Source organism: Macadamia integrifolia, chromosome 3 (genome assembly GCF_013358625.1).
Source record: "Macadamia integrifolia cultivar HAES 741 chromosome 3, SCU_Mint_v3, whole genome shotgun sequence".
Classification (NCBI taxonomy): domain Eukaryota; kingdom Viridiplantae; phylum Streptophyta; class Magnoliopsida; order Proteales; family Proteaceae; genus Macadamia; species Macadamia integrifolia.
Window position 1 is genome coordinate 10,077,088 of NC_056559.1, and position 15,552 is coordinate 10,092,639.

At 37.8% G+C, this 15,552-nt stretch overlaps 1 protein-coding gene across 1 annotated transcript in view; it reads right to left on the bottom strand.

Annotated features, from left to right (window-relative positions):
* LOC122074144 (phospholipase A-2-activating protein) overlaps positions 1-14,937 on the bottom strand; it is a 76,349-nt gene extending 61,412 nt beyond the window's left edge. Inside the window, exons 1-6 of the mRNA XM_042639010.1 lie at positions 14,785-14,937; positions 14,256-14,311; positions 13,885-13,973; positions 7,382-7,489; positions 2,441-2,501; positions 107-246 (exon numbers count right to left, since the gene is read on the bottom strand). Coding sequence (XP_042494944.1) covers positions 107-246; positions 2,441-2,501; positions 7,382-7,489; positions 13,885-13,973; positions 14,256-14,311; positions 14,785-14,844 — 514 coding nt within the window. The 5' untranslated portion in view covers positions 14,845-14,937. The remainder of the gene's footprint in view (positions 1-106; positions 247-2,440; positions 2,502-7,381; positions 7,490-13,884; positions 13,974-14,255; positions 14,312-14,784) is intronic.
* Between the last annotated feature and the right edge of the window lie 615 nt (positions 14,938-15,552).

Below are 15,552 nucleotides of genomic sequence, written 5' to 3' on the forward strand. Positions count from 1 at the left end.
ATACATTAAATATTTACAAAAACACAATTTCCAAGGAATCGGGCAATGACAAAAATGAAAAAGTAAAGCAGTAACCAACATATGATTTACAAAAACAAACACAAACCTTTCCATATTTTGGAAAAACAATCTTCGCTGCCACTAACAATAAGCCCAGAAACATGCGCATCCACAGAATAGACAATCGAAGTATGACCAACCATCTCCATCAAAATCTGACCTGTAATGGCCCACAATCTGATCGAACTGGCATTGAACAAGCAATGAAAGGAATCAGAAGCATAAAATAGCTGGCGAAATTCCCACTAAAATAAGGGACAAATAAACAGTAAACAAGAGAGAAACTATCCCTGACCCCAAAAAAGGCACAAAAGAAAGAGAAATTTACACCAAAAAAAGGGGTCTTCTGTCAAAAAAAAGAATTCCAAGAACAAAGAAAGGAGAAATATCAAGAAAAATATACATTAACCAAGGAAAGTCATAGAAGCCTCTTCTATTAGAGAAACTAAGACCAACCTGCCTTTTTTACTCAGGGTTCAAGTAGTGCGCTGAGAATTGAATATAGAGATACAATAAATTCGAAGCTACCTGGTTGACTCCAGAGATAGTTGCATATTATATTTGAATAACTATAAAAATACAAAGATCCTTCTCAATTACAACATTTACTAGTCCACCTAAAAGGTCACAGTTAGCAATAAAACATCTTCTTTAGGGCTAACATATTCTTCAAATAGCCAATGATATTTCCCATTTTTCCCTCCTTCCATCCATCCATAGAATGACAGAATGTAATGCCTTCTTTGAATTTTAATTCCCAAAATCAGAACTTAAGGTCCAACAGGATGCTGATAGGCCGATGGTTTAAAGGTGATTATTCAAGAAACTAGGGGTCGAATATATAGGTCACAGAATTTAACAACAGAAGATAAATCATAAACATCAACAGTGAATTGCAATGATTACATAGAAAATACTAGAAGACATAATCAGGAATAAGATGTGCATTACCAAAGGAAATCAGAATATCAAGCAACCAGAATAAGTACCATGAGTAATATCAGAGAAGAGTGAAGACAGATCTGGTTATGATAACAATATGTGGGATGAACTTGAATCTCAGATCTGAAATCAGGATGCTAACTCTGAAGCAGCCCGTATGAAGATCCCAGGAAAACAGAATAGCAGATTAAAGATTCAAAGGAACAAATCTGATTTATAAGAATAATAAACTGAGAATAGTTTTCAAATCTGTTAACTTACTGGCTGGAAGGAACACTAGTCAATGAGAATACTGCTCACCGGTTCAGTGGATCAGTCAGTACCTCAGAAAATTGAAAGAAGAAATAGGGAAGAGAGAAAGAACGAGAAGTAAAAGAAAAAAAAAAAGAGAGAGAAAAAGAATCCAGAAAGTACCGCAGGGATGAGGAGAGAGACCAACTAAACTTTCAAGCAAAAATACTGATTTCATTCCCTCGTAATCGTAGGGAGGCTAAGACTATTACAAATATTCATAAGCCAAACAGAAAAGTTATATAAAACAGAATTATAAACTGTCCTAGATAGTCCAATCATTGGCTGCTGCCAGAGTCCCTTATTTGGGTCAAATATCTAATTAATATAAATAAATTAAAATTAAAAAAAAAAACAAAACAAAAACAAAAAAAACATAAACAAAAGAATTAACTGACCAGGACAGACTCTCCTAAACTAACTTGACCATAGTTATTGGAGGGGACCCAAAGCAAAGTGACACCAACAAGGTGCCTAGGCATCGCCTTGGCAACACCTCGACAACTATGAACTTGCTACTTAACAGCACATGGGACCCATCCCATGTACAGAATTAAGAGTGATTTAAGACCACAACTATGGGCTTATAAAAGAGACCCTTTGCATCAATAAACCCAAAACTAAAAAACCCAAGACCCAGAAAACCCATCCATGGGCCAAAATAAAGTTTTCCTAGGCCCAATTGAAAAACCTTAACTGCGTCGAAAGGTCACACTCTCAAGCTCCAAGACTAAGCATGCAATCAAGAACAATGGTAAGTATGAACAATAATCAACATAGATCTAAAAACATTTTATTTGGATTTTTTTTTCTTCATTTCAATGTATTCAAATCTATTGCAGAAGTCCTATTTTTATTCCAATAATTTGTTTTAACACCAAGCTGGTTATAGTCTACCCAATAGCTTCTTCAAAAGACTTTCCATTATATATCATTAAGACTTATGTCGCCTAAAAAAAAGGAAATAATTTGAGCAACAACACCTCTCATGAAAGGGTCCCATGAGTCTATCAGACTTTCAACTAAGGATCAGAAGTTCAGAACACGAGATAACTTAAATAGCAATCAGTGCAGAAGCACACAAATATAAACCATTCAAAGTGTACCAACAATGTTACAAAGAACAAATCAAAGAAAGCTAATTTACCCATCATGTGATGCAGAAAGAATTCCTAAACCAGGCATCACAGCTAAACCTCGAACGGTATCTGTAAAGGAATCAAATGGCATGAGATGGAAAGATTTAAAGTGAAACACAATGATTCACATACAAGAAAATGCAAAGTTCAATTTAAGAAACAACCAATGCCTAGCAGTTGATGATACTATTCATGATAAACACTAACATTAGGAGCCTAACTTTTTCCCCTCAAGCAGCAAAACAAGTACCAAACAATCTTGACAATGCTAACAAGAGCTTCTTAGGAGCTAATTCCAAAGTCAAAACGGAAAAGAATGGTCCTCTAAATATGAACCTCCTGCTTTCCTTATTTTTCTTTTTCCAAATCAAAGGAAAAGAGAGGTGGAGTTAATTGAACCCACCCAACCAGAATGTTCCTTGAGAATACCAAACATCAAGATAAGCTTGGGTATATTCAAGGAGAAAACAATTATTAATAAAAAGAAAAAAAAGATACCAACCCTTCCTCTCACTCTCTCAGCAGTAATGCCTATTTTGGTAGCAGCCCGCAAATTGTCTGCTGAATACCATGATTTGGATACCAATCCTTCCACTCAGCAGTAATGCCGTTTTGGTAGTAGCCCCTCAAGTTGTTTGATGAATGTCATGATTTTAGAAATAATAAACTAAGCACCATAACACCCATGCATATATCCATCCATTAAATACTTCCATTTTTGTATCACCTTAGTGTAAACCATTGTAGAGAAGTCTTCAAAACATGTGATGTCATCCAAAAACCTTCAACATAGAAGCAACTGAGCAACCGAGTTTCCCAACAGAAAAATTAAAAAAACAATTGAAAAAGAACTTGAAAACTGAAATTGAACGACTTATGACATGCAAAATTTGTGTACAGCCGTAGGCCATGCTTTTGGTCCTATTATAGAATTGTGAAATCCTAAACCTTATTTCCATTCGAACAGCCACGAAAAGAAACTAATTCCTAGCTTAATCCCAACTACAAGAGTGACTAATTTATCCTAAAACACTCGAAAGGAACTGAAATAAAAGAAATAATATTCTTTTTGGTGAGGCAGAAATCTCAGTTTTGTAGGACTTGCTGTTGGCTCTTCAAATTGGAGTTGAAGAGTTCAATTTTGATCTCGATTCCTACAAAGACAGAAAAAAATCATATCTGTGGTGATTTTGAAAGACAAAAATTGGTTGAAGAAGAAATGGAAACCTAAATTTTTCAAGTAGAGGAATGGGGTGAAAGAACTCCAGCTGGATAAAATTCCTTCAACCTGACTGGTTCTCTTCACATTGGACTTGGACAGTTGCTGCAACCAAAATGAGCCCTTCCTACGCTAAAATCGAGTGTCAACCATAGTTGTCATGGCATCTAGGAGACCCAAGGAGTCGGAGGGGGCCCGGACGCAAAGAGTGACCAAAGCATTTCTAGGTGTAGAAAGAAAAGACCACCTCAGCAATGGTCTGTTTAATGAACCTTAAGCTACTCAGTTTTAATGTGTTTCTTCTGCTTTTTCTTCCTTATGTCCCTGGGCTTTTAGAAACCTTTTAGAAAAATGACCCATATCCCCCACTTACCATGATATTTGACCAAATTTATCTGAAAGAATCCCCAAAACACAAACAAAACATGTCAATCAATGTTAAACTGAATTTTCAGCCAAAAATAATTAACAAATTATATATAACCTTAATGCAAAAACCGCTCATGGGATATGTAATGAATGCTCTACCTCATGATACCATCACCACTCCAGATGGGAACCCCTAAGTATACCGCAGGTGTCATCAGGGGTGGCACCAGCAGCTTCATAAGATGCTATTGAATAGCTATTGCTAGTGTGGGTGACTTTCCCAATCAATTATGTTCTGAAATATACAAAGTGGAGCTTGGTAAAATACATTTTGGTCAATATGAGTGAAGAAAAGGAGGCACCATGGTTTAGGGCACTATTTGATTGCACATGGATGGTTTTGTTGGATGTAGGATATATATATATCAAAGATGATATGATGCATGGATTACATGACCTTCAGAAGAATGATTACTTCGATCAGGCAGTAACCACACATTCATTTCTTTGACAATTTAGTTATCCAATTATAGAATAACCAATATGATAGCAGAATATACAGAATCCCATCTAAGGTGCTTGCTCATAAAATGCAAGTGGTCAGGTGATCATCATCTTCTCAAATCTCGAGGCCCTTCCATTAAAGATCAGCTGAATTTGATCTTCGGATGAACCCATAATTGCTATTTGCTAATGAAATATAGATTCACATGTTAGTATTGGACTTCCTGGGGAATTGCGTGACATGAAGACAGCTTATGACTGTTAATTGGGACTTTCTTTAACACATCATAAAGGTGTATGCATTTTGGGGAAGAATTCCACTAGTGGTATAAACAATTTCCACTATTCAGTTAGCTTCTCAATATGGTGAGTTGAAGTAACGTTATTAAATTTTATTCCTAGCCAGGTCATTCCATGAACCACTCCCATACTATTCCGTTCCTAGGATGCTCTCTATAATCATTCTGGTTTGTTTTGGCCACTTAAGTGTTGATGTAATGCTTAAGAAGGTAATTGTAAGAGAAATAACAGAAGACTCTAAAATTGGCAACTCGAATTCTCCAGTCTCCCACTTGTAATTTGATGGTGTGACTAGTAATTTGTGCAACTCCACACCAATAATTGAGGTTATTCAGTTCTACTTGAGGTTTTTTGAGACTGTATCGGGATTGAAGATAAACCACTCTTTTGAGTCATATTAATGCAATCAATGATATTTCAGATACTGATGAGATGGCTGCTAGTTTTCAATGTAGGGTGAGGTCTCTCTTTTAAACCCATTGGGCTTACATTCAGTGACTTCTTAGAGAGAAGTTAACCAAATTTCCATTCTTTTTTTTCCCCTCGATAATTTGAAGAGGAAATTGACATGGTTGAAGACCAACCGCTTTAGGTGGAAATATCACTGCAATAAAGCCTTCTCTTGCTCAAAAACAAGAGATCCGTAAAACTTGGATAGGGAGGGAGTGTAAATTTCTTGCACTATCCATCTCCAAACTCCTACAAATTTTTGGGGGAGACAGAAGACAGTTTTGACTTCAACATAAATTGAAATTTCTCAGAAATAAATCATTCTTCACAAGTAATTCACCTTTCTCACTTCAATAGATCCTCCTTCCAATATTATATCAATGAGAAAATATCTGCCATTCAAAGGCACATGGTTTTGTCTTGGGAATCCTTTCCAGAAAAATGTTGGTACATCTCCTATCATAACGCATAAGTGTGTTCCATATCATGGTGGGTCCATCAAAACATTTCACTTGACCATTGGCAACTGGCTTTCTGATTGGATTAGGCCATTCCTCTTTGTAGACTATTTCCTCGTGTCTATTTTGCAAAGTCTCTTGTATGGTAAAAAGGTAAAGCTTTTATTGGGTACACATTAATAGTTGGATGTGGTCTACTTCGGGAGGCAAGGAATAACACTAACTCTCGCAGACTGCGTTTTCTTTTCTAGGTTTTTATTTTTATTTTTGAGGTGGGGAGAGGGGGTGTTAAAATCATGGTCGCATTTTAGGCCTCTACGTTTGTCATTTCGCAGGAATTGTAATTGATCACAAACTCAAAGGTACAACTGACACAGCTATTTCCTATCTCGACTCTCGCACAACTATCATCAATTCAAAGTCCAATCACCACATCAAAAGTTGGACTGAGACAACTACTTCCCATCCCCACTCTCTGATAACTATCATCAAATTCAACTTCCACCATTCCTCTCTAGGAACTTAGGCCATCTGGAATAGAAAGGCATTTCCACACTCCGCACGGGACATATGGCACAAGTGCTTTCCCAAACCCATGTGTGGGAAATAATATCATAGTGAATCCCAGCATTGTTATTTAGACTTCAGGTTTCCATATCACTGGTTTAATTCGTGATTTATAGACCTTGGAAAACTTTCCCAACTATTTAAAGAAGCAAAAGCCATTACTTCAAGCATAAACACCACCACTCTTTGAGTGGAGCCAAGAGAGCTCAATTCCACTGTAGGTGATCAAGCCGCATCCTGCGTCATAGACCTTGGAGAACTCCCAACTATTTAAAGAAGCAAAATCCATTACTTCAAGCATGAACACCACCACTCTTCAAGTGGAGCCACGAGAGCTCAATTCCACTGTCGGTGATCAAGCCGCATCCTGCGTCTTCTTTAAAAAGAAAGGGGAGAAAAGAAAAACTAAAGATGTGTCCTGCATGGGTTCAATGAGGAAGTTTTTATTTAGGGGACCACCTTGTTTATAAATTATTTGTAATCCTCCTCAACCAATTAATAACACTATGTATTCAACATATTCTCTACTAAGAAACAAATAACAGAATGAAAGAAAAGTATGGACATTTCTAAGAACACGTGCTTCATAAAATGTTGTCCAACTTTCTAGTCTCAGCTTGACCTTGGATAGAGCCTATTGGAGAGCAAGGATCCATGTAGCCGACCCCATTTAGCTGAGATTCTCCTGTCTCATTGGGCTATGCCTCTTTCCTGACACTGTCATCTATCTACTCTACTCTTATCTTTTCTCATCTCTCATCTTTTCATCATTTTTTTTTTCATGGACCCATGTAGCAAACCCCATTAAGTTGAGATAAGACTTGGTTTTTTGTTGTTGTTGTTTCTAGAAAGTTTCAATCATCAGGGATGTATAACAGCTTCTCCACATAAGAGAAACTCTGTTTTGTACCAAGTCACAGACTTTCCTGTTGTAGCGTGATCAAAGGTCTCAGAATATCAAAACTGATAAGGTAAAGGGCCAGTTTTATTTCTTGCTTGAACCATGAGATTTAACAATTAAAATATATATGAGACATTAGTACATCAGTACTAGTTATAGGCACTGTAACAGAGAAACGAACCTGTGTGCCCGACAAAAGTGTGCAGACAAGTCTTCCCTCTCCAAAGTTTCAAAGTTGAGTCACTTGAACCTGTACAAGCCAAATTATTGCAAATAATAAGCCAATAGGCTAATCAAACCAAGCAGTCTTTTCAACTAAAGTAGAGGCCAGCTTTCTAATCTCCAGAGATCAACATTAATCAGAGTCTTAGGGACTTTTCATCCATTTAGCAGCTATTGTAAAAGCTACGCACTCCCATATGTGGGATAGATTAAGAACATAAATGAATTTGAACCCTAGGAACTTCTTAAAGTGTTCTTTTTTATTCTTTTCCTGTTTCTCCAAGCAGGTCAACTTCTCAATCAGTAACCAGAGTATCCCCAAAACCCTTCACCTTCAAATAAAACCAACTTTCCCTAAATCCTAGTCCTTCAATCTTTTTCTAGTTCCCTAACCCCAGAACTAAACTCTAACCTAATTTCACAAACATACATATGCCTCTACCTGTTTCAAATACAAACCAAACCAAATTCCCCACATAATAGACTATAAGACTAATAATTACTTGAACGTAATCCAATCTGGCCTAACCACACAATCACTTTGATCCTGCTCAAAATTACATTTAATTAGGTCTCTCGATCTAAATCTACCCCCAAACCTAGATTTTCCATATCTTCTGTTTTCTAGTCTGAATTGTCAGACTGTTAATATCAACCAAGTTTAATAAACCCTAGAGTCTATACCAAGTTTTCTAACTCGAGGTTTACCCATTTGAGTCCTAACTTCTGATGTTTGAATTTTTCTCACCAGTCCAACAAGTGTTGTTAATTTTTCCACAACCACACCATCTTTTCCAGTTGCAGTACCATTTTTACCCTACCCATCCTACAACAGTGTGTATAAAATATAAGCTTGATCCCTTACAGATCCCATTCTCATCAAACCCATATAGAGTACACATTAGCCATAAACCTATCTAGTTAGGTTATAAAAAGCACTAAGATTTTTTTTTTTTTTTGGATGAATAATATTAAAAGCAAGGAAAAGGGGGGGGAAGGGATATAGAAAGCCAGAGGCAGGGGGAAACAGCCTTAGAGGGCAGGGGAGGGCAAAATAATAAACAAAGGCAGCCCCCAGGAAACAGCAATGAGCCTGTTCCTTGGGGAATCAACAATCAATCTAAAGGGAAGGGAACCGAGTAAGGAGGAGACGTCAAAGTAGATGGCCTTCCAAATCTTATCAAAAGATATAGAGTTGGAGGTCCATCTACGGAGGTTGCGCTCCATCAAAATATGGTTGATAGCAGCTCCAAAAGCAAGCTTTCTAATAGTGTCATAGATGGTTTTCCCAGACAATGTCATATCAAACCAGACCCACACTCTCTAAAAGGTAAGGGGCCTTATCCGGGCAAGCCAACACTTAGAGACAACAAACTCCCAAATGCGGGAGGAGAAAGGGCACTTGAAGAAGAGGTGGTTAACGTCTTCCATACCATTCCAGCAAAGGCAGCAAGTAGGAGAGACAGAAATATGGCAGTAGATGAGGAAGACTTAGGTGGGAAGGCAATTGGAGAGGGCTTTCCAAACTGTGAAAATGTGGCAAGGGATGTGAGCACTAAACCAAAGAGCATTATGCCAGGGAACGGAAGGGCAGGCAGATCGAAGAAGGTTCCAGGTCAAGGCAGAGGAGAAGCAACCCTAGGAAGAGAGGGACCAAATGGGACGGTCTACCCAGAGGAAGGGGGTGGCAGGGAAGGGAGGATTGCCAGATGGCATTGAGGGACGGGATATTAGCAGGGGGAGACCAAATGCCAAGGGAGATGATGGAGGAGACTTTAGATGACCGAGAAAGACCGGAGGAATAGACAGATCTACTGCCCACGATTGTGGATAGCACGCCAGCTGGATGCCAGTTGTCGAACCACAAGGAGGTACCTTCATTATTGCCAATGAGGGATTGAATGGCAGGTAGGCAGGGCAAGGGGCCTGGCAAGGGGGATCTTGCACCAAACCCAAGAGGAGTTAGGGTTAAGGGGAGCAATCCAGAGAGAGTCATTGCGGAGGAGAGAAGAGTAGACCCAACTATGCTAAGATTACTCTCTCCAAGACTCTAACTATGTTACCCCTTGCTTAAGACATTTCCAAACTCCGTACCAGTAATCATACCCATGCATGGGAAATATTCGATTCTAATTTCCAACACTTTATGCCCCCATATTTCTACAATTTCCGACCAGCTGGTTTCTTGCAAAAACAAGATTCTACTTTGTCTACTCTTTAAACTGTAGTGCAGGATGGATTACCAAGCCCATGAATATTCTGAAAGAAATTTTTTTATGAATAACAATGTATTTATCAAAGAGAAAAAAAGAATAGTGTACTGAGTAGACAGGAAGAAGAGCTCTTCTTCGTTACTTATTCCTTTATGTTGCATTCCCAAGTTTCCCTCCCCTATTCTATTAATCAGGTGTTCTCCCTTTATTTGTGAGTTTGTCCCCATTTAATAAATAGTAATTCCGCTTGTGTCCTTGCGTTAGTCTATCAGGTGACACCCCCTATTTGATTAATGACAACCCTGCCATTCCCTTTACAATTTTGAAATATGTACAGTTTTGCCGTTCTTTTCAATTATTGAGGCGTGTGTTACTTGGGTGGGCCCATAAGCGAACCAAATAGAGTTTTGTATCCGGGTTTCGCATCAACCAGGCTGTGTATAATTGTGCTATGCTATCCGCAGCTGTGATAAATTTCATTTAGCAAAAAGTCTTATCACCCTAACTGCTAATTATTCACACTGAATCACAAAAAGACAGCCTGTGCAAGATTTTTTTTTTTTCAGTCGAAGCCTGTGCAAGCTTGACATTAACAGGAAAATCAGCTAACAAGATCCTTTCTATGGAAATCAGGTCTACAGACTTGGCAGATAAAATTTGAATACTTTTGACTGAGGATTTGAGGGGCGTTTTTTTTGGTAGAAGGATTTGAGTGGTTGGATTTGCATTAATTAAGGCCCCTAAATCCAAAAACACTGTTAGGTCCATCAGTTTAACAAATGCGAATTCCAGATTCAGGAATTCCATAGAACTTCAAATCCCATGAAGTACGCGGTATTTCAAAAAACAAGGTGGAGGGCATTTTTTCCAAACCCATTCTCAAGAAATTGGGAAAATGATGTAGACTAGACAAATTTTCCCATATTTGATTCCACTATCAAGGGCATAAACCGCTTGGATTCCGAGTGGATCCATTAAGTCCACAGAGAGGTTTTCCCTTAAGAAGCTGATTTAGATGTAACAAAGTGAATAGAAAATATATCAAAAAACTTAGGAAACTGCAGAAATTGATAACAATCATTACGTTTTCCCTTAAGAAGAAAACCCTTAATTTTAAAATCCCAAATCTGGTTGGACAAAACATTGAAGTTGAGAGGCCATTTTGCACTCTCAACAATGTAGTTCTGATAAACCAACTTCTCTGCAGTTCTTAAGGGTGCAGCAGAGACAGGTTATACGGCTGGTTAGAGAACAAGTTTCAGAAACAAAGTAACAGTTGACTGAAAAGAGGTTTGGAAAGTGAAACAGGAATCAGGGTTTGATGGCACTGGACAACAATTAACTAAGAGGATAGATTGTTTCAGATATTAAATCTAAACAGAACCAGAAAAACAGAACAATAATTGACCTGGGAATCCACCCAGAAACCTAAGTAATCGACCTCTTAAAATCTTAAAAATCTACCTTAGAATATAGAGAAATTCATCTCCACCACCCTGAATCCATACAGTGTCAATAAAACAAAAATTGTATCACTTCAATAATGAACTTTGTATGCCCAATAGTCAGCATACATAATAGAACTCAAACTAATACTTATTTGACCAAGAAAACATGGAAAGAGCATTAATCAAACTCCTAAAGTGACCACAAAAAATTACAACACCAAAATCCAAAATCCAAACTATAAACTAGGACTGAAAATTCAATTTGACTTTTAACTCGTAATGCTACTAGAGAAAGACTTAAATCACATATTCTTAACCTCTGCTCAAATTGTAGGCCCATCCAACCAAAGCCCAATACATCTATAACCCAATCCAAAGCTCATTTTGGTAAAAACTAAGCCCTTTTTTGTGATTTTCCTGCACAACAGAATATTTTCCCGCATTAATCATTTTGGCAAAAACTACTTTAATTTTGTATACCTAGTTCCAACTTGAAGTTGTTTTCCTCCCGCCCCGTTAGAGATTCCCCAAGGAACAGGCTTATTATTGTCTCTTGGGACCTTCCCCGCCCCCTTTCTCCCTCCCCACCCCCCTTTGTAGTCTACTGGCCTTATTTTCTTGGGCTTCCTCCTTTGTCTTTTCGTTTGCCCCAAGGGGTTGTATATTCCTTCTCTTTCTCTTCTTCGGTAATGAATTTTTATTCACCCAAAAAAAAAAGTCACTACCAGCCCTTATAGACCAAAAAACCATGTTGGGCCAATTCTGTTTGAGTTTGGGTTTTCAAAACAGGTCATGCTAGTCCAACCAAAGAATGCCACCACATCTCCCCCTCCAAAAAGAACTTGACCCTGTTGAGTTCGGAATCAAACCAAGGATGCCATTTGACTCAACTCGTTGGAGGAGAAACGAACCCGCTACCTTCTTAAGCTTGATTTCAAGGAGTTCCTCAGAGGGAAGACGCTTTACTTCTTTGTCATCGTGCTTGACAGAGTACGTATTGGAATACCCACAATGTTGCAGCTTCTTATCAAATAGCCAGTCACCCAAGATGAATGTGACACACCTTCAAAGGTAGGACATCACACCACACCATATCCACGAACCCACAAATACAATATGTGGGCGAACACTTACCAATAATTTTGAGATTGTTGTTGTTCACCCATACAACCTTGTATGGATTGGGATGTCCCTCCGTCTTCAAGCCAAGCTTACAACAGTGACTTTAAAGACGAGATTACTGCAACTATCTCTGTCAGTTGACAGCATATTTAGTTAGATCCGTCTGTTTCCTTTTGCAAAATGTTGATATGAGCCGAAGCCATTTTTGGCACAAATTGACTTCTTTGACTTTATTTGCATGCTTTAAGCTGATGCTTTTCCCTCGGTCAACCCTTCAAATGTGTGAATCTATTCCTAGATTTCTTAATGGATTATGAGTAGTAAATGTAGCTAACCGACTTCAGTGCAAGTCCAAGGTTTTACCTCGGTTTGTACGTCTTGCGGCTTAAACTTCAATTTTTATCAGAATTTAATTTTCTTGTAAACATTCATCCACCAATGTGATTTATTTGGGTAAAAGCAAGTAATAAAGATATAATTCAAATTGAGGGTTAAGAGGAATTTATTATAATAAGAGTGTAAACAAGACAAATACTGTTAGCTGGAAACGTACCAACTAACAGTAGTTTATTCTTTATCTGCCCATTTCACTTTCATATATAAAGATATTTCAATCCATATTTCATCAGGGAATTTTGTATGTGCTTGAGATTCTGTAATTTTGAACATTCAAATAGCTACTGTCAGTCTTATGCTTTTGTTTTCTGCTTCCCTTATATTCCCTTTTTTCCATTAATGTGATTAATAGTTTTTCTCCTCAGCCCAATGCACTGCACTTGTTTTTTGCTGGTTTAAAAACGTAAGGGAAGTTTAAAGAATAATGAAGATGGATATCCCATGTCTCATTAGGTTTTTCAAGAACCTACAATCCACACCACTAAAACTCAAAAGTTTTACCCACATTTGGGTGTTCATGTCTCTAATTATGCTATCACTAACCTACCTCTAATATGGCTTAAAACAGAAAATGCTGAATTAACAGTACTGCTGAAGCCCTAAAGACTCTTTAACCACTATATGTAAAAGGAACATGAATATCCAAATAATTTTCATAATAAACAATGCAGTGAGATTTACAACAAAATATACATCATAATTTTTAGAACACAACATTTGTAGCCATTAAAAATATATTTACCAAATCTAGTAAATTACCATACACCAGAGATAACCTGAAAATAACCAAACTAACCGATAAAAAGACTAACATTACACTATACATGCTGCACATCATGACTAATTCAATGTCTTAACAATCCCATCATGCGGTTGGTTTAGAGTATAAAATTTCCTGATCCCCATTATCTGAAAAGGCATGTTATTCTCTATAAAGACATCAGCCACCTAACCTCCACTAACTATTGTTGTACAAGTGACAAACTATACTGAAGGGTATAGCGAATGCTACTCACAATCACATCAAGGACAAGACAATCACACGAACCTAATAGTCTCTATGGTCCACAAAGGAACCTATGCTTGCAAACAAAAGTGATTTAGAAAATATCCACTATAATATGAATATTGCGAGAGAGACCATAATGAAAGCTTACATTTATTGCCTGCCACCCTTGCGTTTATCCTACTACTTACAGAAATTTCCACATCCTATGGTCTCAAGTGTCTTGTATAACTCTCAAACACCAGACACCATCTATGTAGCCTTTAATAATTAATACCATGAATCTCACCACTCTTGCATATCAATGTTACAGTTTCAAAGAACCCACATAAATCATTTCCTTCATTTACAAGTACATCCTGCTGACTGACTTCATAAATCCAACAAATTATCTGAATAAGGGAAAGTGAAGGCCATAAAATTCCGCTACACGCTACATCCTTTCCCTTTCCCTTTCCAGATCCTTGTACAACTCATACGACATTGTTGCCCTTTCCATTTCTTCCAATCTTCTAGATTGATTTCCACCTTTGCAGCAATTGAGTAATATTTTCCTTCAGAATTCTAATTTTGAGTCGCTTGAAGTTCTTTGCAGTCTCCATTGCATCCTCACTTATCAAGTTCATCAAGTTCCCCAAATAGGGTCACCAGCATAGGAAATAAAATTCCAAATTTCTAAAGATGGGCATGTAGTCGATGCTGCTCTGGAACTAAAAAAAAATCAGAGCCAATGAATGCAAAATCTTCCAGTAACAAATGCTTTCGGGAGAGATGCCCGATGATCCCATGCATAAACAACAGTAAATCAATAGAGGGAACATATAAATTAGAATTTCCCATACGATCAAGAGTTCACTACTCAAACATTGCTCCTGAAAACAAACTCGCACACAATTTTGTAAATCGAAGAAGAAAACAATAATCTAAACAAACATCGTTTGGCCAGTATCAGAACTAAAAATTGCAGTGTAAAGTAGATTCTATGAAACGGCCGCTTCTTTCTGAACAATTAAGCATACAAAAACAGGAAGGCGCGGGGAAGCAGTCACAAAAACGTTTAACTGGAAGGGTTTCAGACGATTGATTAGAGAATAATGCCATGTGTGTTGGATAAACAAAGTAATAGACCAATTCTATTGATAAAGTATAGAAAAAACTACTAGGCAAGATAACTTACATCGTCTTCGTGACCCCGCAGTTCGCAGCTCAGGCGATACTCTCCGAATTCGGGCTCCATTGCTTCTCGGCAGCCAGCTCGGGAACAGGGTTTTCAATAAGCAAAATAAGGGGTTTTAGGCCTTCAGGGAGAAATCTGACTGCCAAGGAGAGTAGAGGAAGCAAGGAATATATTTATAATAAAAAAAAGGAGAGGGCTCCCTAAAAGGCAGCGTAGCTTCTGCACTATCGCAGGTCAATGAAATCTGGATGAACAAAGTTGTAGATGCGGAATTTGTGTCATCTATGAGGGGTGCGATGATTATTTTACCCTCCATTGTGTCAAGGCACGTTGCCTCATAGGCTGCTGCCTGCTTTCTTTTCAAAAAGAAAGCTCTGTGGATTAAGAACGGATTTGTTGCTCGTATTATCACCTGGTCGTACAAGTCAGCGATTAATACTTGTCCTTTTTTTTTCTCAAATATATCCATCTTTATCCTTTTAATGGCATAAAATGGGACAGGTGTTGATCGTTGATTCGTACGACCAGGTGATCGTACGAGCAGCAGATTCTATCTCTCTGGATTCTGGTCTGGGGCCTTTATGCTCAGGATCACCTAGATCATATCGGTATCACCAGAAACCAATCTCCAATTTTGATCAATTCAATCTCAATCCAATGGTAAGTTATAAAGGTAAAATGATCCAAACACTATTTAAAAAAAAAATTGATTAAATCCATTTGATCTTGATCAAATTGAATAGGTATTGGTCGAGATTGATCCCATGT